The sequence below is a fragment of the Anser cygnoides genome, chromosome 3 (assembly GCF_040182565.1).
Source record: "Anser cygnoides isolate HZ-2024a breed goose chromosome 3, Taihu_goose_T2T_genome, whole genome shotgun sequence".
Taxonomy (NCBI): Eukaryota; Metazoa; Chordata; class Aves; order Anseriformes; family Anatidae; genus Anser; species Anser cygnoides.
The window spans coordinates 82,888,025-82,912,045 of NC_089875.1; the positions used below are offsets into that span (position 1 = coordinate 82,888,025).

Below are 24,021 nucleotides of genomic sequence, written 5' to 3' on the forward strand. Positions count from 1 at the left end.
CAGATGCTGGGGGATGCCTTGGGACCTTGGCCAGTGACACCTGAGATGGGTAACTGCAAGCAGTGGCACAGCAGGAACCAGGACCTCCCTGCCAGGAAGTGGAGACCCAGGGAACATACATGCAGGAACGTGAGATAGCCAAGTAGGGTGAAAGCTGTGATCTTGTTGGTTCTGCCACAATACCCTGTATTCCAATCCAGTATGGGGAGTTTGCTTTGTCTTGCCCGCACCTAAATCACTTGTCAGCACCTAAATCACTGGTGGCAACTATTAAAAATAAATAAATCAACAAACCTCAAAATATACCTCAAAATATTAGGCCCAAATATACTTCTTACAGCATTGCAGCTTTTGATACTCTTATGTATGTAGGAACTAACTTTAATCTTCTTATAACACAGACTGTGTTTCCTTGTACTAATACACTGCTGTGAAATTGAGCCTGGGAAGGACGTGGTGGAGCGAAGGTGGTTTTAGTTTTGTTTTTATATCTCACTACCCTACTCTGTCATTAATGGGCAATAAATTAAATTAATCTTCTCCAAGGCAAATCTGTTTTGTCCACCACAGAAATTCACCAGCAATATCCATGTTTTTATCTCGACCCTTTTTCATCTTCTTTCCCCCATCCTGCTGGGGAGGGCAGTGAGAGAGAGTGGGAGGCACCTGGCAGCCAGCCGTGGTCAACTCACCACAACGCTACAAGCAAAGCATAACCCCCTGAGTGAGAAAACCTTTGGTTTATTTTAACAGTCACCTCACTTAAACTTGACTATTTTTTCCATTTTACTACAGAAAAGCATTTACCAGCACTAGACTTGCTCCTTCTGGGGAAAGTTACCTGTTAGTGCAAGCTGAAGGTTACATCACTGTTACCATACAAAATAAAACAGGCCATTGATACCTTTCCAGCCCTCAGAATTGGAAGATCTAAACCCTCAGCCTCCACACCAGACAACTGTATGGACAATTATGTTCCAGTTCTTAGATTCAAAGCACAGGCCTCTTTATTTTAACAAGAACTCTGCATCGTCCTTTCTGTTAATGTATTTACCTATTTTATGTATTATCTCTTGTGACTCAGATGGGTTTGCTTTCGGTGGCATGCCACAGTATGGTTAAAATTCTGATGGCAGATGAAGTGTCAGCCACTGCTGAAAATTCATCCATCTTTCACATAAAGCCAACTTTGGTCCTGAAAAAACCTCTTGATTGATTCCATAAATGCCTCTAAGAAAGCTCAGAATTCCTTAAACCTGCTTCTTGGCATGCTTTAGTATTGCAGCCTTACAATGAAGACAAATTGGTAAAGATTATTCTCCAGCTTGCTTTAGAATGAAGACAGTGAGTGCAAAACCAATGTAAAGAGCTATGGATTGCTGTATTGGCAACTAAATGACTTCTCTGGAGCCCAAAGAAATGACTTTTCTCCAGTCTACTATTATCTGTATGGATGGTTAGCTGGCACCAGACTATGCCTTAGAAAGAACCCCTCAAAATTCAATACCCGATCCCCATGATTTCATTATGATGTAGATCTGTGACTCCTCCATAAACCCTGCTTTATGAATTTCCACTTTGGAAATTTTTTCAATACCTATGTCAATTAGGATTTTTTTAAACCAAATCCTGTAAAAATGTGCATGTTGGCTAAAAGCAAACATGCCTCGATAGCAAAGTGCAGCGAGACTCTCGAAGGGCTGCCAGCTACCCTTCCAGTGAAAAACCTTGGAAACAAAAATGTCTTTTCCTTTGTGATGGTTCACTCAACAAATAAACAGTGTTTTGGGGAAAAGAGGATTGGTAAAGACTGTAATTCATAAATAAAGGATGGTTTTATATAGTTCGTTAAATTGTTCAGTTTCTGATCCAGTTCACGTTCACTAAAAAATAAGCAGTCTGTAATTGGAGCAGTAATTGTATCAGAGCAGCAGCTGATTGCTTCCATGTTTATTGGCCAGAACATCAACAGAGCTACTAATTCATACAGTCTAACAGAAGTCAATTTTAATGCTGCTTCACAGCATTTGTAGTTGTCAAGCCATTAGAAAACAGTTCTGGAAAATGTTTTCATTTACCTGAGGTTTCACAAATAAGACTGTAGATTTACATACAGTACTTTTTGCATATATGTACCAAAACTCTTACTGAAGAAATAAATTACAAACAATGGTACAAAAGCACTCCAAGCCAACTTTTGTTCAACAAGAACATAACTGTGTGGATTTTACAGATTTATTTTTTGCATTACTCTTACAGTAAGCAAACTATTTAGTTTATACAAAATAAACCTGGAGTTTTATATAGTTAAAAAAATCATCTTTGGCTAAACAAAGCTCTATATTTATACATATATTTTTATATATATATATACACACATTAGATATTTTACATGACCATGTAGGAACCTGTACAAATACTTACAATAGACAGAACATTAAAAAAAAGTGTCACAATTTACAAAATAGGAATCCAGGTCAGAACCAAAACAGTCCCATCCCCTCCAACCTGTACAGATAAGAAAGTAAATAAACACAGACAAGGAATAAACAATTTCATAATAAAATACTGTCTGCTTTTCTGAGACAGAGAGGAAGCACTTAAGTAGTGAGGCTACTTCCCTCAGTGCCTTCGATATTGTGCACTTTTTGATCTATAAGGATATGATTAAGAAATACTCTTACTAGAAGTCTGATTTTTCCTCAAACATAAATGCTGCTCTGCAAGCCGACTATTCTGAGAACAGATTTGGTTAGATCTAAATCTCGAGTAAGTAAACAATTGTCACAAACGTTTGTAAAGAACAAGCATGGATAGCTACAGAAATCCCCAACGATATCGCTAGGCCTTGCCTACGTAGCTCATCCGATCATCAAAAGCAAACGTTATAGAAGCAAGTATATATGATGGAAGACCGCCAGAACAGGCATTATAACTTACTCAAGTGATTCCTTTTAACAGTTTCCAAAGCACTGCCTAAAATGAGACTATACACTGTCTGGCAGCACGACAGTCGGTTCCACCAGTCATGTTTACAGTATTCCAGAGGTGTCAGTGGCAACATCACTGATGAATTATCTGATGGTTTATTAGAGTGAAAAGTCGGTCCCGTTAGTTACTACGTCTCGGGAAGGGAGCCAAAAATCATTATGCTGAAACTGAAGGAGTGTTCATTGGGTTCTGGAAAAAATAATTTAATCCCAGTTCAGAGGCAGTGCGTTTAAGTGGGCTAGTCTCAGCAGCTGCTCTGACTGAATAAAGACTACAGCAGTTCTGATCCTCAGTACCGACTAAAACCTCAAACATCACTGAATCCATAATGAAAGCACGACCTGTGCAACCCTAGAGGGGTGGAAAAAGAAAGCTTTTTAGAAATTTGGGATAAACCAGCAATATGTATATGATGTGTGTGTGTGTGCATATAGATATACACACACACACTTTTAGTATGTACTGGTGAAACTGGAAGCCTTTATAAGAGTCCTTTAAAACCAAAAAGTACCATGAATTTCCAAACAATTTGTAATGATAGATACAACCGCTGTCAAAACATGTCAAATTGTCAAGCTTTTGAAATTGCTTGTTTTTACAGAAAAGTTTTTCTCCCGATTAATTACTATAAAGTAACTTTTTGTAAAACTGTAAAAGTCTGTTTCTAAATTAATAGTAATAAAAATAAAAAACTTTTTTTTTTTGAAACAGAACAAAATGTTCATTATGCAGAAGACCTATGAACCTAAATTAGCTTAACTTAAGCACCTTTCCCAGATGTAGTTTGGAGAAGATAAATCAGCCTTTTCCAGATCAAAAAAAAGAAAAAAAATCCTTTTTTTTTTTTCTGAAAGAAAAAAAAATAATCTGCTATACAAAATTCAATGCTAAGTCTTTCTGAATATCAGCAGAACTGCGAAGTCTTTTAAACTTCAAGATGGTTCTTGATAAATGAACACTCATCAGTCTATTGCACAATTTAAAAGAAACTGAAGAACTGGTCACTGCATTAATGACTGGCTTCATCGTCTCACAGCAGCTGGGTCTCATTCTATTTGACTTCGGAAACCTAAATGTTAGGAGTCTAATCTAAGCCAACTGTCTAGACTTCCTCCATTGTCAATGGAGACAGATGGGTACCCTCAAAGAGAAATTCATTCATCTCTTTCTGTTGAACAGGAGACATTAGGAAGTGGCTTACAGAACTTGTTTAAAGTTGAAGACGAACCCTACACTTTGCTAGATACTCTCCTCGAAACCCACTAATGCCCAACTGACGGAACAGTAAAGAACGACCTATTCCTTACCAACAGAATCTGATTACTAGAAAAGCAGCTTCTGGAATTACTGAATTATTGGAATCAGTGCCTCGACTTGTTTTAAAAGAAAAAGGCCTAACTTCTTAAAGTACCACTTTTTGTGCTTCAACATGACCACAGCCTATCTATTAGTCCCCAGGATTACTTACCAACTGGATTCCAAAGAACTCTTAACTTTCTAAAATCATGTTCTGATATCACCATATACAGTACTTCTGCCAAGATAAGCAAGAGCTACCATTTCCACTTGACTGCACGCTCACCCTTGCTCACAGAATACACTGAACCAACAGATGTCAGTCCCTTGGAGTGATACTGCTCCACTGGTACGTGCGCATTCTTTCTCAGCAGTTTGTTCCTGATGTTTCCTCTGCATTACTCTGTTGCTCTGATAAGAACATTTCAGAGGAAACACGGACAGGGAGGTAATAATTAACAGTGCATCAGATTTACCAAACTTAGTACTCTGACTTGGGTACCTCCCGCCAATCCTACCACACGAATGCAGTGGTTATTGTCCATCATTGCTGGTAACAGCTAAACCTGTAACCACAAAGCAGTTGGATGGCAAGTTTACTTGCACTTGGATTTCTTGAACAGCTTCATTAACTGCTTGAATCTTTCTGAAACCTAGTGGAGGATAAAAAAGGCACATTAGTAAGGCCCTGGATTTCCATACTAAGACAAACCGATCTAACAGCATAAGGTTTTAAAAAGGACCATTATTTTGTGGTTCTTGTTTGCTTCCATTAAGTTTTAAGGGGAGAATTTTAAGAGCACCACAACCACATTAACTGGATTTGTACTACGAAGGATTGAGGAAGTCTTCCTGCATGCACCTTTGACATCTGAAATAGCCTCCAGGTTCATCCCAGAGGCCACTAGCGGTTTAACACGTTTCTTTCCTACCAGTGAGAGGGTTTGAAAGGCAAAAGACAAAGGCTTCAAATCAATTGGACTTGAATTTTGCTTACTCACTTATGATTCAAATGAAAAAAAACAAACAAACAAAAAACAAACAAAACCAAAGCCTTATTTTGTGCTACACAAAAAGCACACCTTATTGGCTATTTGCTACCCTCTTGTAGAACTGTTGTTTCAGGTATTTACAGCTCATGGTGCTGCAACTTGCCTCCCAGGAATTTTACAAAACTGGTCTGCAGATGAGAGTCCAACATTTTCCTTTGTTCCTCCAACACAACCTATATAGCGATCTCATTTGGTTATAAGCTAGCATTTCTTAATGCAGTATGCATGCTGCTATAGAATGGCTGCCATTCACTAAAGAGGTGGGTGGAAAGAATGGCATGAATAGACAGATACCACTGTTTTATATATGCCAACCATCCACCTCAACAACTTCTAAATCCGCCAAAGACTCTGTAAGCATGTAACACAACATCCTCAAAGCCAAAACCCAAGCATGCAGGATTTCCTAACTTACTCAAAGGGGGGGTATCTCCCTTTTTAGACTTGGAGGACAGAAATTAAGATAGCAATTCAAGACAAGTACAAAGTTACATGCAAACCTCTGGAAACAGTCTACATTGAATGTGTCCTTTGAAGTTTCTTCATTAAAAAGGAAAAAGGAAACATTTTAATGAAAAATGTCCTTTTCGTAAAATCCTAGTATTTTTTATAGCTCTAATTATTTTCTGATTTATTAAATGCACGTCAAGGCTATTGGTTTCTCCAAATTACATTTCTTTATCTTAGTGCTGATTCAGCACCAGAGTCCTTTTGCCCCTAGCCTATCACTGAATGCAGCAGTATCAAGGTACCAATCAAACAGATACTGATGAATCCCAGGACCATAATACTCTGTTAATGTGTATTTTTAAAAAGCAACATCTGGGAGAATCAGAGATTGATTTTTCAAGAACTCCCCAAAAAAAGGCATGAGGGAAAAACAGCTCCAAATTAACAAAGATCTCCAAAGGTCTTTGTTCAACTGCAATCACAAAAATATCAATGCAGTTGTTATCAACAATAAGAATGGTAATACCTACCTGATTGGGGCTTTTGTTCAGCCTAGTGGCTAAGGAAACAAAGGTTTTACTTGATGGTCCTTTTCTCTGACATTCCAGTAAAATTTCTCGGTCGTCATTTCTACAGCAAAAATGGATTTTTAAAGTTTTAAGACAGATTTGCACATGTGCACAAACAACAAAAAAACAACCTACATGAATATATAAAATTCTGAACGCTTCCGAACTACAGAACATGAATTCGAATAGCAGCAATGAACTGATGGAGGACTCCCCCCTCTACTGGCACAGAACAACGGAGTCAGTATAAACAAGCAAATGGCAGTGAGATAATCCTGCCCTTCCTGACAGGAATATTAAAAGGAGTTAGCCCCAAACCAACATCATTTAAAAGACTTTTATGCTTCTAAAGCAGAAACTTAAAGTTCAGTTGTAAGGAACTCCTGAATTCAACAGGGGCCAGTAGTCTGAAGCAGACTTGTCTCAGTTTGCATGGCTAGGCAGCACCTTTCACCAAAGGCGCACAGAAATTCACAGACTAAACAGAGAGACGTCTGCCTTCCGTAAGTGGCTTAATACAACAAACACAGAGTGTATCCCCAGTACAAATGAGAAAACAGGACTAGGAGTCTATTCATAACTGTGTCACTGATTTGCTGTTGGCCTTGTTAATCAGTTTAGGTATTTGTAAAATGTATACAGACACTATTGTTATACAGTAGCTACCACGTATCTTTGGTTGGAATATACCGTATTCAATACAATCTATTTAACTTCCTCCATTTCACAGAAAACCATAATGTTAGCCTAAAAAAATGTCTATTTAAATAGCATAGTTCAAAGATGTACAAAGACCGAGACAGAGAAAACAGTTATATCCACAAGGGAAACTTTAACAGTATCATCCTCTCTCACTGGTTTGCACGTTAAAAATCATATTAGCTTTTATAGTCTTTTTTTCCTGAAGGATTTTATTTAAAAATGCTACCTCGAAACTTACTACCTGTCTGATGTTTACTTCAGAAAAATGTCTGTCCTGGATCTTTCAGGAGCCCCTATATACGCTGTATATACAGCGTGTGTTTCCACACAATATCTGGGCTGAATGGTTGACACTCCACGAATGGAGCACACTTCTGCAGATGGAGCAGCGGAGACCCCAAAGCAGTGAACTGTTGGCTCTCGTGCCTTCTCTCAGTGGGGGAAATCTTCGGCCACTGCCCTTTGTCCAGTCACCAATGCTCCCAGGCTTTGCAGGAACATCAAAGACTTCCACCCCTGCAGAGGCTAAGTGCAATTTTGGGGCAGGAGAGCCAAAAATTACAGATGGTACAATACAGTAGAGGTCTTGTTACTTGAGCATATAATCTTTAAAAACAAAAGTAAAAAATACCCATGCTTTGGTAGATTTGGGTAAGTGAAGGAATTAGTTACAACGTATGGAAATCTTACTCTTTTTATGGCACATCTGATTTAACCTACCCAAGAAATAATGAAAAAAGTTCTCTTCCAAAAGCTGCTACATGAAGTAAGTTCATTTCTTAAGTTTGTTTTCCACTGGAAACAAGGGTGAAACAGACTTTGGTACTTTTCAATAGTACTCTAAGGAAAGAAATCATTTTCACAAAGCCATCCTGCACAAACTCCTAGACTGCTATTTGAAGAAGGATACAGAGCTGCTGAATAACTTCAGCTATCAGCTCAATATCCTCTTTTTCCCACTTTCCAGTGTATTACATAGCTTAAAAATACAAAAGAAAAGAAGAAACAGATCAAATAGGAAATTATTACCTTGTCCAGGAAACTACTACTTCTCCCTTTTTTTTAATGATGTTTTTGGCATACAGACTAGGCGATGACGCACACGAAGCCAAAGGAGAAGAGTCTTTGTTTTGCTGCAACTCATTATTCTTAGTGTAACATTGTTTGTGTCCCAAATTTATCTCTTCAGATTTCGTGTCACTTCCCTCGCTCTCTTCACCCACTTCTGTTTCTTTTCGTTGCCTTTTCGAGTTGGAATTCTCTTTGACAGCCTCCTTTTTACGTTTTTTATTATTTTTGTCATCTATGCTTATTTGGGAACCCACATCAGTATTTAAAGTGGGTTTTTCTTCAAGATTACATTCGCCTGCTACAGTCTCATTGGAAAGCTCTTCTGTTAAGTCTATGAATCCATCAGAGCACTCTTCCAGTTCTTCTTTTCTATCACAGATCTCCGAGTTTCCCATAGGAGCTTGCTGACTCCTGTTATCTGCAGCAGATTCCACTACGAAACATGAAGTTTCTTTAACGGCATCATCTGTTAAGTCTATGCAGGACCCTGCACCGCATCCAACGGGAAACAAAGCTTGGGATTTAACACCTGTTTCATTTAAGCTTTCAGATACTTTCAATTTGTGTGTCTGAGATTGCTCAGAGCCTTCATTTGAGCTTTCAACACTGCAGTTATCTGTGTTTGAAGGTTTTCTACAGGGCCCAAGCAAGACAGGAGTTCCTTCCTTTCCTGTGCTACTGCGAGACTCCTTTAGAGGCTGAGGCAAGGCAGGATTTTGCTCTTGCCCAGTGCCAGCATAAGGCACCTGATCCGCCTTAATCAGATCGGGTTTGACAGTTTCCAGCACGGTGGCAGCTACGGCACTCTGCCTGCCCCTTTCTTTTTCACCACTTCTCACTTCCTTGTCATTCTTGGCTGAGGATGCCCGTGCCTCCTTCACTGAAGCCACCTGATCAGATGCTGCTGCGACAGACGGCACCGCACGCCTTATCTTCACGATAAAATGATCGTTGGATTTCTCCATGATTACTGCTTGCATCGGTAGGCTGGGGCGACACTGAAAGCCAGGAACAATCGGACGGCTGGTCCACGATGAAGAACAACTTGACCTACTGCTCGAGTTATCGGATTCTAAAGCCAAGTGAATGTCTTGTTCCGTGGCATCCTCCTCTTCAAGAAGCGCATCTTCGCTGTAATGTGCGCTGAGGACACCCTCGGGAGTTGAGCCAGAACTACTCTCGGGCTTTAGGAAGCTAAGGTGGGCATCTGATTTCAAAGGTGATGGAATCGTCAAGGAAACAGCCAGATCTTCGAGGAGGATAGAAGAAACGAGCGATTTGTTCTTTTGTAAACTGCATTCATCTTCTTTGCACGAAGTCGCGCCTGTAGGAACCTCAAACATGCAGCTTTCGTCCAGTACATCCGGATCGACAGACATCTGAAGCCTCGTTGTTAAAGAGGGAGCTCTCATGGGTGAAACAACAGGCCAGCTGACATCTTCCACCGATCGAGATTCCACAGGAACCTCCTTCGGAGCAGCCTCTTGCACTAGCTCAGCAGCATTACTTCTGCACTTATGACTATCTGAAAACTGTTTTTCTGGTGTCCTGAATTCCCACTCGTGTCTGTCAGCGTTGCTACCGACATTTTTTTCCAAGAGATCAGAACCTTGCAGCAAGCTTTTGAAAATTTCGCCCATCTGAGCATCGCTTACAAGATTAAACGTAAGACTGGATGCTTGCTGTTCCGTGAGCAGCTCGTAACTAAGATCAGACTTGTTAGCATCTCTGGATAGCTGGAATCCGTCTTTTTCATGTTTTGCACCCTTCAAGGGAGTGACAGTGCCTTGCAGATTATTCTCTTTAGAGGGCTGCACTTTGGTTAGGGAATTCCTTGTGTTATCAATGGAGTTGAGACATTTTGTAAAGGCGGTTTTTGGTGCATCTGTTTTATTCTTCTCATGGTGACCCTTAGCTCGCTGATAATCCGCAATGTGCTTCGAAAGGATATATTCTTCAGGTTTTTGAGATCTGGCTTTCAGAGACTTTTTTCTAGATCTTTGTACATCATTTTTATGGCTAATTTTGTGGTTTTGTTTTCCTGTTCTTTCATGCTTCCCTTCCTCACTCTCATTTCCCACCTTTACCATGTCACATTGTTTTACAATGATTCTCTTTATCTTGTCAAATAAGTAGTCAAGCTGTTCGTCTACAAATTTCCATAACTGTTTTTTCATATCTGATACTTGTTGTTCAAAAAGACGGTCCACTATTGCATTCTTTTTAACTTGCTTAAGTTTTGACTCTATAATATCACATATATTCAATTTTAACGTCTCACCTAACGTAGACATTTTGGAAAAGTTCAGGTATTTTATTAGTGACGTAAAATTTATGATAGCAGATTCAATAATCCTGTGAAAATGCTGAACTGGGAAGTGCACCTTGAACTTCATATAATTTTTCCTCATCTGTTTTCGTATAGCTCTTAGCATCTGCATGATTTCTTGTACACTTGAAGGTTCAACTATAACTTGAACTATTTTTTCAAGACAAGTGATGCTCACCGTTTTATTTTTCTTCATATCCTTTGAGGATCTGAAAGCCTGGTTTTTATGCCTCTCTCCATTCTTCTTTGTACTTACTTTCACAGCAACAAATTTTCCATTATCTTCGCTGCAGCACACGGTTTTGTTCTTTTGATTCTGCGGACTGCTGGTCAAATTCCGTGTTTCAGGAGTTTTTGGTCTTGGAATTTTTGGATTTTCAGAGCTTCTTTCTGGTTTAGTTTTTTCTTCATCTTCATCACTACTTATGATTTCTCCTTCTTCTATTTCATCTGAAGAGATACTCAGCTGGGACTCCATCTCTAGGTGTTCATCAGACATGCTAACTGGCTTTTGATTTTCTTTATTTACCTCCTTTGACAAGTTCTTTGAGGGGCAGACGACGACTGCACCTTCAGGAATTAAATCTAGAAAAAGAAAACAGTTTGCCAATCACCATAAAGAATGCAATTATAAATAGGTATTTTGAGAAAAACAGGATCCTATTCTGTAAAGTGACTCTGTTCAGAATGGTTAGATTGAAATTGCCACTGACAACTCAGGGAGTTTGAGCTTCAAAGGGCAAATAAGGACTGGACATTTCACCAGAGACGCACGATCTATCTTACAAACATATGCATTGAAAAGAGAAAAATCTGTAAGCTTCCATCAGTTTTGAACTTCTTTCCACTCACTTTAACAACATTTATGAACACTGCACAAGCTGAATTAACGTTGACATCATTACGGATTAACATTTGCATACAATACTTGGTTTTCTTTAAATAGTTTCACAATGAAAACAAAATGAGCAGTATGAATACCCTATTAGTGTCAGCATTCAGCTAACTTTTCCCCCACTGACAAAAAGGATCTACTTAACCCTTCAAGTCTTCCAATACACTAACTTACTAAACAAAAAGAGAGGCCCATTATAGTAGGCGCTGTACACATGATAAACTCCTGTCTCAGTTTTTGATACATTTAAGATTACCGGAACCACAAAGAAGCAAAGCAGGATATGAAGAAAAAAAAAAAGTTTGCCTAAATTTGGAGAAAGCCTCAAGTTCAGGTTCCTGAATGACAGAAATAATGAATGAGATACATGAAAGGAAAGGCTGAAAGTTCTGCCAAATGTAGAATGCCTTCCTATTAAGTTTATGTCCCATCTGAAAGTTTATTGTTTTATATTTTTGAGATCATTAAATACGTATTTAATAATTATTTTAAATTCAAAACAAACACTTTTGTTAAGAAAACTAAGCACTTACAGTTAGCTACAAAGCAGGATGTTACAAAAGAAGAAAAGACAAGCTAATTGCCAGTGTACAAAAAATCCACTGAAATGCCTATGTATTGATTAATGAGTTTTGCAGCTAATTATAGGCTTGTTGGACACTCTAGTTAATAAAACTCCCATGTTCAATCTCACATAGATTAGACTGCTTAACGACCTCTAACAAACATTTCATCTTACAAATGATCCTATCTAAATTTCTCCCCATAAAAAAATGAACTTGTGATTAACGCTTTCAAGCAGTATTTGAAAACGTTTACACGGATTCTACGGGAGCAAAAATGTACTTCTTTACTGCCTCCATTCCAGTCTCACAAGGATCGACACCTCAAACTAATCAATGTGATGCTTTGACAAACTAGAGCACAAAATGAAAGTGGTCAAAATGCACTATTGATACGTCCCCCCTTCCTGCACAAGGGAGAGATGGGAGTGCTGAATTTCAAGGCCAAGAGAAGCCACAACCTCCCATCAATTTTTTTAGCAGATGCAGAACATTTGACGGGCATATTACTAGTTAGATCACAAAGGAAACGAGGCATCTAACTTCACAGACGAAACCACTGCACTGTGATATGGTAACAAGTTCTGGACAGGATTGGCTCCTCTAATAAGCAACCCAGGGAAACAGCACAATATGAGAAAAATACTTCGATGTGATGTTCAACTACCCTGCTCCCATGTCACCCCAGACAGTTCAAAGGATACAAACCACTGCATGAGTGAAACAAACCGCTAAAGCAACTCACGCTTGAGAGAGTAGCTTTCTGAAGTACGAGAGAGAGAATTTGAGACTAACCCAAAGCAAATCACAGCAAAACAAAGGTTATAACCTGAAACATAAGAAAAAGGGTTTCAAGGTCACTCTCCCATTCCTCTTCTACTAGGAAGTCAAAACTTCCAAGAAAACTTTTTATTAGTTGCAGAGCATTACAGGAAGCTTTAAGAATCACACACGGAAAATATTTAAATGTTGAGTTCAGCATTTTCTCTTCCTTTTTGTGCTGCCACCATATTTTATCTCTTTGACATCTTGTTTAGGAGTCAGCTCTTACTTGATTAATGGTGTATCCTAGTGTTCTCTGATTTGTTCTACTGTTTTTCCCCTGACTGCCTCACAGTTATAAAATATACCTTAAAACTCACAGTGAAATTCACTCAAATGTAGAGTTCTCTAAGCTGACGGTCTCAGGTAATCTTTCCAGTTTTCACACAAATAAATACTTGAATGAATACGATCCTAATTAACTTTCACCTCTAAAATTTCAGAGCAATACCTAATGAGATACAGTCAGAAGTAACCACAATTAAGAAGCATACATATATGATTTTTGAGAAGTTTGTAAATCAACTCTTATTGCAACCGTTCAGCGTTAAGCAGTAACTCCAATTTTGCTTGCCCTACAGTTCCATTGGCTACAACCCTGACTGTAGCATTAAACGGTTCCATATAAACAAAAGGACCATTATGACTTGAACAGCTAAAGAAGCAATCTGTACTGAGAAAGCGGTTAAAAGAAGTAATTTCTCCTTTCCGTGAATGCCTCTTTTAAGGCTTTATGCCTAGAACAAATCAGAACACATGTATACGAATACCTTTGTTATAACTCTTCCCAAGACCTTTGCAGGGACTTTCCATCCTAAGTGCTTTTGCCAGAGGGCGCATCGGGCTGTTCAGCGGGCTGATCGCTTTCGGGATGTACCTCAAGTGATTGAGATCGATGCTCAGTATTGAACTGTCATCATCAACAGGTACCGGGTTGGTTTCTCTCTCTTTAGTTCTAGGGTACACCTCGCCCATAAGAGAAGTTGTTGTTGTACTGATTTCAGTGAAGTCTGGCTCCAGACCACAGGGATTCTGGTCGAGCAATGGTGCATCTGGATCAGTTACTGCAGTTCTGTCAGGTGACTGAGATGTACTCATGCTCGTTCCACAAACAGTCTTTTCCTCAACAGGAGGCTCCAGATTTTCTGCAGCCAACTGATCACCATCCTTCGCTACTTCCATTAAAGAGTCTGGTTTTGTTTCATTGATGTCACCCGCAGCCTCACAGGACTCCAAGTCACCAGAACTTTTGGCTTCCAAGTCCCCTAAGCCAAGGTTTTGAGAGCCATGGTGGTCTGCTGAGTTTTCTGTGGCAGCAGCTAGCCATGTTTTATCTTCCTCTTCTTTCTCTGTTGCTGACTCAGGAAGGGTTCCCATACTTTCACTGTGCGGTTCGGACCGTGCCACTTCTGCTGCTGGCACGTTATCGTCCTGCCTCACCCCCGCTGTCACAGGCAAGTTTTCACATTGTGCCACGCTCCCTGCCACCTCCAGGGAGGAAGCTTCGGGGTGATCCAGATCCATCACGGCCACTGCTGAGGCTTCTGATTCAACCGGACCACAAGGCTCTGCTGCTGCTGACAAGGTTTCAGCCAGCATCTCATCCGGAACCAACACCTCTGCTGCTGCTGGCAAGGCCGGGGACTCTACCTGGCTCGCTACCGGTTCTGGTAAGGTTTCTGAGCTCGCTTCACTAGTTGTCACTGCTGGCAGTGCTTCAGGCTGTGCTGGGTCTGCTGCTGCTCCTTTCAAGGCTTCATTTTCAGAACTGACAGAAGCAGGCAGTGCTGGTTCCACGCCGATTTCAGCTGTGCTGTTCTGAACTTGTAGTGTTAAATTAGCCTGCTCTGCAGGAGCACAGTTAACAGGGTGGACAGTCTCTACCATTTCTGCCTGCAGAGTGAGCTCTGCAGTTCCCTCATCTGCAGCCTTTTGGGAAGGTGTTTTAAGTCCATCAGGTGGAGAAAGGCATTGTTTTTTTGCAGGAGAGAGAGTTAAATTCAGCTTTTCCATAAAGCTAAGTTTTAAGTCCTTGCTTTTCGTCACAGTGTGATCTTTAGTTTTGGAAAATTTATGGTCTTTTAAACCATCTGCTACTCTTGATGTTTCTTCTGACTTAGAGGACTTGTTTCGTTCACTTTTTGCAATGTCTGTACCCTTCTTGAATTCCTTTGCATACTGGTGAGAAATCTCTTTTGTAACTTTTCTCTCATTTCTAGAATGTCTATTTTCATCCTGATTGTCCCTCTCTCTTTTCCTTTTTTCTTCGGTTCTGTGCTTCTCTGATTTGGAATGTGCTGTTTCCCATTCGTATCTACTACTGTTTTCCTTGAAGCGTGCGTGTTTATGCTCTCTGCTGCTGGAATTAGAAGGCGAGGACCTCCCTTCTCGAAAGCTGTGATCATTTGCTCCCCTGTCTCTCTTGCAGTCAATGTCTCTTCCTTTTCTAGACTCCTCCACGCGACATTTACGTGATTCATGAAGAGTCTTTGAATGTTCATTCTTGGAGTGTGGACTGCTCCCTCTACCAGACCTTCTTGGCTGCTCCTGTAGCTTTTCATTTGGTTTAATTTTTTGGCCAGAGGTTTTTTCGTCTTTATCATGTGTTTTAATGTCTTTTTTAATCACATTTGGTGATCTCTCATCTGCGTACAATTCTCTTGATAGACATCTATCTTTACCAGTAGCTTGTTTCTCCCAAGAAGAAACGCCCCTTTCTACTCTTCTTTCTAAAGCCGGGCTGCTTTTGAGTTTTATGCTCTGACTTTTTTGTTGCAACTCATTTTTACTAACCTTCTCGGAAAGGGTCTTCAGCTTTTGATGAGGATCTGAATTCCCCTCTTCACTATCAACACTGTTACAATTACCACTGTTACCAGTGCTCTGATGTACTTCTCTTTTGTATTTGGTGACATTTCCCCTACTGTATTGTTCATCACTTTTCATTTCTTTTTTCTCCTTTCTGTTATCCTTGTTGCAACTGTGGTCATGGTTCGGTAGACATAATCGAGCACCATCATTGCAGAGCTCTTCAGGAGGGTATCTCAGTACGTATGGAGTGTTTCTTTTTTCGGAGCTAGACTTCCCATTGTCCCCATTATGAGATGAGTAACTGTGGTGTATATCCTTTGAACAGTCATTTTTCACTCTGTGTTCCACCTTTACACTGTCACCTAAGTCAGAAGGTCTGAATTTGGATTCTTTAGTTTTACACATCTCTGAACACCGTCCATTAGTTGACCCAGGAAGATACGCTCTGGTGAAGCTACTTCGATGATTGGGAAATTCCGATAGCCTGTTTATACAAGGAAAAAACATACCTCATATTAGTTTTGAAATTTATTTTAAAATGACTGAAGCCAAGTTACAATATCTCTCTACAAACTTGTCATCCTTTCTTTCAGCTCCAAGTTGAAGAAAACACGGGATAAAAGAAGTTAAATAATTTCCACTAACACACAGTAAAATAATATAATTGGGTCTAATTAACACTTTTAGTAATTTAAATTAATATTTCATTATCCAGCAAGAAAGAGAGTCTTTTGCTAGGAAAAAGTTGTTCTTTACATACCCATGGTTTGCAGTATTGGTGATTTAAAAAAAAAAAAAGAGCAATTCAATAGTTTACTACTGTGCAGATTGGCAGCCAAAAGAACAGGCACACAACTGTGCTTACTCTACCCACCGAGAAAACAAACTACTGAGGCTGAAACTTGCCACAAGCTACAGAAAGCAAGTAGTAAACTACAATACTCGAGCCTCATCAAGGCCATGTGCTACTGCTGCAAGGTCATCATAAGAAAAAAAAAAAAATAGAAAATTACAAAGGCACACGTAGTCTGTATAGCCTGAACTCTTACTCGTTACTGCAAGCACTCAGTAAAGTTACCTCACCAGAACAAAAAATGAGACATTCCTGCCATGTTCAACAAACTACTTCATAACAAGGACATGATTAAAGGCAATGGTGACTTCCTTAAACACCTTCCACTATTCTCAAAAGAATCACAGATTGTGTCTCATCCATGCAGAAGCAAACAGAAGTAGAAGTAGAAGTGATACCAAAAAATGATGGCAGCAAACCACCTTTTGATTTAAGCATAAAGTAGCAGTGTCCAATTGTAAGAAATCAGTTCTTTACCTTCAATACATAACAGGATTGGTTTTGCCTTTTAAAACTGCACACTCCTTTTGGAATGAAACAGTAAATTTAAATATGTAATAATCAGCTTATGCAACTGGCTATATTCCAAAATTGTGCAATTGTGTGATGAGAACTGAGCTTCACATTGAATACTGCAGCTGTTGTAATCCAAAGCCCTTTCCTATATTTTTGTTTAATTTTGAACTGTACTGTCAAGATTTTGCCATTAAATTTGTATTCATGAGTGGTGAATGCAATTGTATAGAATATTTTTTGAGATAAACACTAACAATTTCCCTGAAAGATATAATCTTTGAAGCAGCCTTCACAGACAGGCTGCTGAAGGTGAGCTAATTTATTACAGACCATCCAACAGGCAAGGCGTATGTCTAAGACCTCCAAGTGCCACTTTCCTCATGATTTTCCACGACAGATGCCTCCAAAATAGCTAGGTCAAATACCTCATTCAAAAATTTTCACCACTGTCAGAAGGTACTGCAACGGAGTCTGAAAAATCTTTAATGACAGTTGAGTATGCAAAACAAGAATATACTTCAAAAAATGTAATTTGGAACACCAAATACTATGCTCAAGGTGTGAAAGTGACAGTTACTGTATCACAACCAATCAACTGAAAGAACGACACAAGGTAAAACCTCTTGGCTTCAATCTGGTAACTTCTCATTTTTTTGATTTGGAAAAAAAATGGCATAGTTAATACACATACAGCCTCTAGCAGGATAATAGCAAATGAACCTTCTTCTTCATTACATCTTTTGGTGCAAGAAAGTGCCAAATGGTCAAACTGAAACACAAACAAACCGATGATGTGGCTGACATCACACAAGCGACAAGCAGGTGACCTTGCAATAAGCTAGCGTCCTAAATCGTGGACTATTACTTTGGTTTCAATCAGTCTAAAATCCTTACACTCAATTACTGCATACTTAAATATTTCCAAATCTTCCTTACAGTACGATTAGTAGTACACAGAAATGGCAAAAAAAAAAATAAATAATCCTGTAGCTGCTGTCCTCCACCACTGGAGAGAGGATTTTCACATCTTGCCTTGAAAACATTATATAGTCTCCTTATTTATGTTCAATGACTATTTGAAACGTTTCATGGAATTCATCTCTCTATGACTATAAAATAGAGCAGTTCCAAAGCTGAACCTTGCAAAATATCCACTTTGAAACATGCAAGGTTGTTAGATAACCCAACAGGAATGGGTGATTAAACAAATCAAACAAAAAAAGAAGTGACCGTCAGGCAAACAGTCACCCTTTGTATTCCTCCTTGTTTTCTCAATTAGAAACCAAAGACCCCACCAAGCAAAAAAAAAAAAAAAAATACACACCTATTTTCTCAGATACACTATTGCAAAACTACTCAGTTATTTACTAGGTAATGATTTTACTTAGAATACACACAAAGTTTGTAAGAAAGTATATAAAGGTGATCAGACAAAAAGCATGTTTGAAGTTCCGCTGTCTAGCTGTACCTTTGATGGAGATTACTGATTTCTTCATCCTTACGGTTAATTTCCACTCTTGCTGTTTTAATAAGTGCTGAAATATTCTTTTTAAGAGCTTGGTTTTCATTCTGTAGAATGATGTTCTGTTTTTTAAATAAATACAAAAAGAAAGTGAGAGGGGTAGGGAGAGAAGGAAAGAGAGAGAAAATAAGAATTAGCTGAGGAATCCAAATATGTAACAAAACAGTAAAAAACAATTGTTAGAAGAAGTCCTATCATATCTACAGTGACAGGAGAACAAGAGAAATGTTTTGGAGAAGTCAGAATTATTAAGATTCAAAGGATTTTTTAAATTATTATTACTTTTTAAACATCACTCATATTTCTGCTCCTGTTTATGTTCCAGGTAGTCACTTAGAAAAAAAAACAGAGCTAAAAACCTACAATCCTCCCTTTTGCTTCATTCTTTTACTCATTTTGTTGCTTTCATGGTCACTGCATCAAATGACAGATGCAGCTTTTAACAGCTTTCAAGAGATTGAGGGAAGGTATCAAACACAACTTCGGGTGCTCTATCATTCTCACATTTCTAGACGCTTTGTTCCAGAAGCCTGTCTGTCAATCCTAGAGACAGCCCTTCTTTTAATAACTGTCCTCAGCAGAGCCTGCTCAGAGAAGCAGACAAATTCTGCAGGAAACAATACAGAAGTGTCATAGAGCAGAAACTGCTTCCTATTTCAAAGCATAGAATGTTTGGGACTTATCTGTAATACACGGTAGAGCACGCAGCAGAATTGCCCAAGGTAATCGAATTATATGGGATGGGATTAGATGGGATGGCACAGCACGGGGGCACTAGCTCAAGCTGAAGATAAGTTCAGCCTTATCAAAATGGCACTCGGCTGAACACAGACATCCTCTTCCAGTTCTAATGACAGCTCAGGTTCCTTGCAACCCGCCTCCTACTGCATTACAGACAGTTTTCTATGAACCAGAAAACCATGGATTTTTCTGATAAACAGTTATTTAACATACTTAATTTTTAATCAAAGAGATAAAAGATAATTTTTTAAGCATTCCAAGTCTTACTGCATGCAACTCAGTAAAACAAGTGAAGTTACCTGGTGATTTTGTCACACGATATCCTAACAACTCTCCCGACACCTACAGAGGTGTTTTACAATCCATCCATGTAATGGATTCATTCTGGAGAGAATATGAAATTAACTCCCTCTCTCTAACCAATACTCAGTTTGTTTTACATAAATCTTGACAATATTGCCCTTTGAACTACAGTACCTGTGCCTGTATTTCCTTGAATTTCTTCATCAACTCTTTAATTTGCTGTTGACATTTTCCATACTCTGCCTGCAACTGTCAAAGAGAGAAGAATTCACAGTACAGTAGTGGACTTAATCACATAAAAAAGTGCCTCCCCCAGATTTAGTTTGTTAACACAGCAATTAATATTACGAAGCTCTGTTTTTCCAAAAATACATCTCCAAAGCCATATTAAAACAAAAAGCTTCAATACACTCCAACGGGCATAAAATTCACTAAAATGCCACAGACATTCAGATAAGAGGGAACCTATGTGTGCTTGCCCAACAGTCAGGCTAGAGAGTAACAGGAAGCCAAAGTATTGTGAAATTAAAGACAAGATAATTGGGAAGCAGGAGCTCTCAGAGCCCTACAGATGGGAACGTGTTTGTCAGATTTTATATAATACAAAATAGGAAATAGGAAAAACATGACAGAAAGTTAACTAAAAAACAGACTGCAAAGGACATGTTCTCGTCGAGATCACAAAATTAAATAAAAAGCATTTAGTGTGACCCATTCTTTAAAATTAGATGTCTATAAAGCTTTCACACAAAAATGGACAACTTCCTTATTTGCCGTTTTTGACAGTCAATTGTTTTCAAACTTCTGAAGCGACATTTTCATCATTTAGCAGCTTACTGGATGTTTCGCTCCTGCTTCTCCTCTAGTGTATATCTGTGGACGATTTTCCCTTTTACTCTGAATCTTGAGTTTATAGTTAAAATGTGTCTTATTGAGCAGGACACGTGATGCTGCACGAGCAAACGTTGTGCTGATTGGCTAGAAGCAGTTATCTACTGCATAGTTGTCTTCGGTCCTGAGTACACACGAGTTCGATTCATGCCCTATTTGCATTAGTCTGTTAAAATTTCTTGGGTGACACATCGAGACCAGCCTTGTGTCAGAAGGTTGAACAAACATTTACCTAGAAAGAAATCCTGGTAAATTTCTCCGTAACATAACTGATACAACTTGCATGCAAAAGGATGCTAAATGAGAACAGACCACGCCACAGACAGAGTGAAAGATTTACTGATTCCGATAAACTTGCTGACAAGCTTATGAACCAACTCTTGGTTTTATTCCTTTACTTAAAAGTGGTTTGCCTATTTTCCCAATAACGCAAGCATACTGACAAACGTTTTTGCAAGTTACAAACAAAAATTGGGAAAAAAACAGAAACACTAAAATTATTTGTCACATTAATACACACCTCATTGTAAGATGCTTCCTTTGCAGTTCCTTCTTCAATTAAGATCTCATCAAACAAGTTTAAACTGTTTCCAACTGGTGTATAATTTGGAGCAGAGTTGTCTGTAGAAAGAAAAATAAATTACACAAAGGAATTTTCCCAGCTAGACTGCACTGTGTCACCAAGGAGAAGACATGACCTAATCAAAAGAAATTTCCATCCTGAATTTCAACATTTGCATTAGTTTTATTGGAATTATGTGATCCAATTTACATCAACATAAAAAGTAATGATGGAAATTAAAGTTCAACTGAAAGCACCACGTTAGAAAAATTACAGAATTACAGAATACCTAACAACAAAGATGGGTGCATTTTGTGACTGATAAGTTGTTGTGAGTCAAAGTAGAGCTACCTCGCAGTAAAGCTACCTAATTTACAAAGCATGAAGGGCTACACCTAAGCAGTGATGCAAGGTTCCACAATTCTAGAGCCACCAGGTTGCAGAAAGTTAAAATAAATATGTACATCCTACAATTCGTTCAGCTTTTGGCCAGACTTGTCTTTGAAATATTTGCAGTTGAAAAACATTTCTGAGAAAAAGAAAACTCAGTTGCCAGTGACCTACAAATTCACAAACCCAGATTACTTGTTCGGAATAAAATGGGAGGAGGAAAGAAGGAAAAGAACTACTGTAGAGTTGGTGTGGAGTTGAATCGCATGCTTCTTCTGTTGAATAAATGTTCTATGCTGCTTCACAGTCCCTCACAAATGTAAACTCCCTTGCTTTAGTTCCAAAGACATGAAAAAAAAAAAATACACCCAAATTACTTAGGTTAACAGTGCTCTTTCCTCAGTGAGCCTGTGTGCTCTGCTCACCTAATACACATTACTGACAGGACCTGATTTACAACACCTCTGAAACACGGATGAATTTACAGTCAAATAAACGAAGTAAGCTATCAAACCTGTGCTTCAATCTTTGGATGATACTGTAATGCAAAAAGTATTAATGCAGTGCAAGAAGACGTGCAAATAACATCTGTCACAGCAAAAATCTCACCAATCTTCTTTTTAAATTAAAAAAAAAAATCCCTCAGAATTAAACTATATCAAATAATTTGTAACGTGGGAAATGTCTGCATTTTGTTACCTTACTCCTCCCTGCATCTTTTACTTTTACACACCAACATATTTCAGTACCTGAAATATGGACTTATACATCTTAAATGTGCTAACAAATACAAAATGGAAAATGATGTACAGATGCCTTACGGCTACAGGATGCAGTACAGTCCTTCCATAAAAATTCAAGGCATTCGCAGAATAAGGTCAGCAGAGAAACACTTGTTTAAATACCAGAAACTGCGTTTAATTAAACTGGACTTTAAGACTCCTAAAAAAGAACACATTACAGGCCCATTTCTTTCTTACCTTAAATGAAATTATGGTGACACATAAAAGAGGAAAATAACTTACATTAGCATGTGAAATTACTGAGAATGTAGCAAAAGGTCCAAAGGACCTACTGAATGTACTTTATCACACAGTGATATGTTTTGGAGCTCTCATTGGTGATTTAGTGATCAGTGACTGTTGGCTCTGGTCCTGAAACTATTTAAAAAACACAAAAGGAAGGTGCATTTTCCAAAGTAATGTGTCTTGTAGCGAGGCACAGAGCTGAGGTTTCTCTGCGCCCTTCTATATGCCCCAGGTCTCTTAAAATAGCCAGCATCACATGAAAACTATCCTATAATTTATTTAGCTAAAATATTTAAGAATTCCCAGCTGTATTTATACAGAGTATAACATATATGTCTTCAACTTAAACAAGTAAAACACTGAAGCATATGTCAGCCCAGCTAAATATAAACTTGATGCTAACTGTCGCCTTGCTTGAAACCAGCCTAGAAAGCACAGAGACTGCAATTCTTCGAGCCAGTTAGTGAGATATGTTCAACCTACCAGGAACCGTCAAGCCATTGTCCAAGCCATCGTAAATATCCACTGAGCTCTCATCACCTTCCTTGAAGGGGGAAGCTTCAGCTAAAGAAAAAAAAAGAAAACCACAATGTACCAAAGTAAACATTTAATAAACTCTAACTTTCTCATAATTACAGGTATGATCCTAGGGTACTACAGAAGAGTGCTAGTAGTAGTTGCTATGGAGAAAAAGTTCTTTAGTCGCCAAGGAGCAAAGATCAACTCCTACATCTTACAAGAACTGTACATGAAACAAGTTATATGGCTTTAAATACAGGTAAAATTTAGAATTACAAACTGGCAAAGCCAACTTGGTCTGAATTTGAAACTTATTTGTAGAACACATTGATCTCAGAAGCGGTATCACTCAGAAGCACAGATGAAGAACTGCTATCATAAACCAAGTACTGTTAAAAGAACTATTTCTCACGAAGTAACAGAAGGCATTGTAACAGTCCGTACCACAACTCAGAAAATTCCCTTCAGTTTGCCAGCTATTCACACGTTAACTGGTTCTGCAAAATGGTTTCAATGTAAATTTCCTCAGCCTGTCTTCCTGTCTTTTTCCCGAGGCCTCTGTGCCACTCTCATCTCCCGTGTCTGGATCTCGGCAGCAAACACCGTTGCCGTTACGAAAAGCACCGACACCCCCAGACTTTCTGAGGTGGGGAATCTCACAAACGCGTCAGGTGAGTCAAATGTGGGTGAGCTGCTGAGCTGGAAACGCTGTCAGAGCACCCTGGCTGCCTGTGCTAGGTCAGGCGTTGGTGAATTCCTCTTAAAAGTAAGAAATAAAGGAACAAAGCTCTTAATGCGGCTAGAGATACGCCTCGCTGGGGGATAATGGGGGTTAAACTACGCACGACGAAGCAGAGGTGAGCGGGCTGTTGACCTTACCGTCGCAGCGGCTCCCCGGCCCGTCCTGCCCCGCCGCCATGGCGCGGCCTCCCTACGGCCTCCCCATGGGGACGGAGGCGCCGCAGCCGCCTCAGCAGCCCCCAGCCCAGCCCCCTCGGCTCCGTCCGGGGGCGACACCGGCGCCCGGGGGCCGGCAGGGCGCGGAGGGAACCGGGGGGGACCGGGGGGGACCAGGGGCGGGGGGGGCGCTGCCCGCGGCCCGCCCGCTCCCAGCGCTCCGCCGCCGCCGCCGCTCCGCAGGCCGG

The 24,021-nt window shown here is 39.5% G+C and overlaps 1 protein-coding gene across 4 annotated transcripts; it reads right to left on the reverse strand.

Moving 5' to 3' along the window:
* Window positions 1–1,935: 1,935 nt before the first annotated feature.
* CASP8AP2 (caspase 8 associated protein 2) lies at window positions 1,936–23,999 on the reverse strand. Of its 4 annotated transcripts, none has more exons than XM_048049499.2 (9): window positions 23,756–23,998; window positions 22,841–22,921; window positions 20,898–20,998; window positions 19,661–19,735; window positions 18,389–18,504; window positions 13,511–16,035; window positions 8,090–11,045; window positions 6,320–6,419; window positions 1,936–4,940 (listed from the first exon to the last, which is right to left on the reverse strand). In XM_048049499.2, exons 1-9 carry the CDS (start codon window positions 23,793–23,795, stop codon window positions 4,884–4,886), a joined length of 6,051 nt encoding a protein of 2,016 aa, XP_047905456.2. In that variant the 5' UTR covers window positions 23,796–23,998; the 3' UTR covers window positions 1,936–4,883. The 4 variants fall into 4 exon arrangements, 2 of the variants coding, with proteins under 2 accessions (XP_047905456.2, XP_013035524.3); XR_010830465.1 differs by lacking the exon at window positions 1,936–4,940 and adding an exon at window positions 7,302–7,585 and having other exon boundaries at window positions 23,756–23,999; XR_007158651.2 differs by lacking the exon at window positions 1,936–4,940 and adding an exon at window positions 7,299–7,585 and having other exon boundaries at window positions 23,756–23,999.
* Between the last annotated feature and the right edge of the window lie 22 nt (window positions 24,000–24,021).

What these genes read in the sequence shown, in the direction of transcription:
- CASP8AP2 (XM_048049499.2), bottom strand. Translation starts at nt 23,795, where the DNA reads ATGGCGGCGGGGCAGGACGGGCCGGGGAGCCGCTGCGACG. An exon ending in AGGAAGCATCTTACAATGAG is followed by an intron (nt 19,736 to 20,897) that starts GTGTGTATTAAT and finishes TCTCTTTGACAG; the next exon opens with TTGCAGGCAGAGTATGGAAA. An exon ending in TGGGAAGAGTTATAACAAAG is followed by an intron (nt 11,046 to 13,510) that starts GTATTCGTATAC and finishes TTCTTTTTCTAG; the next exon opens with ATTTAATTCCTGAAGGTGCA.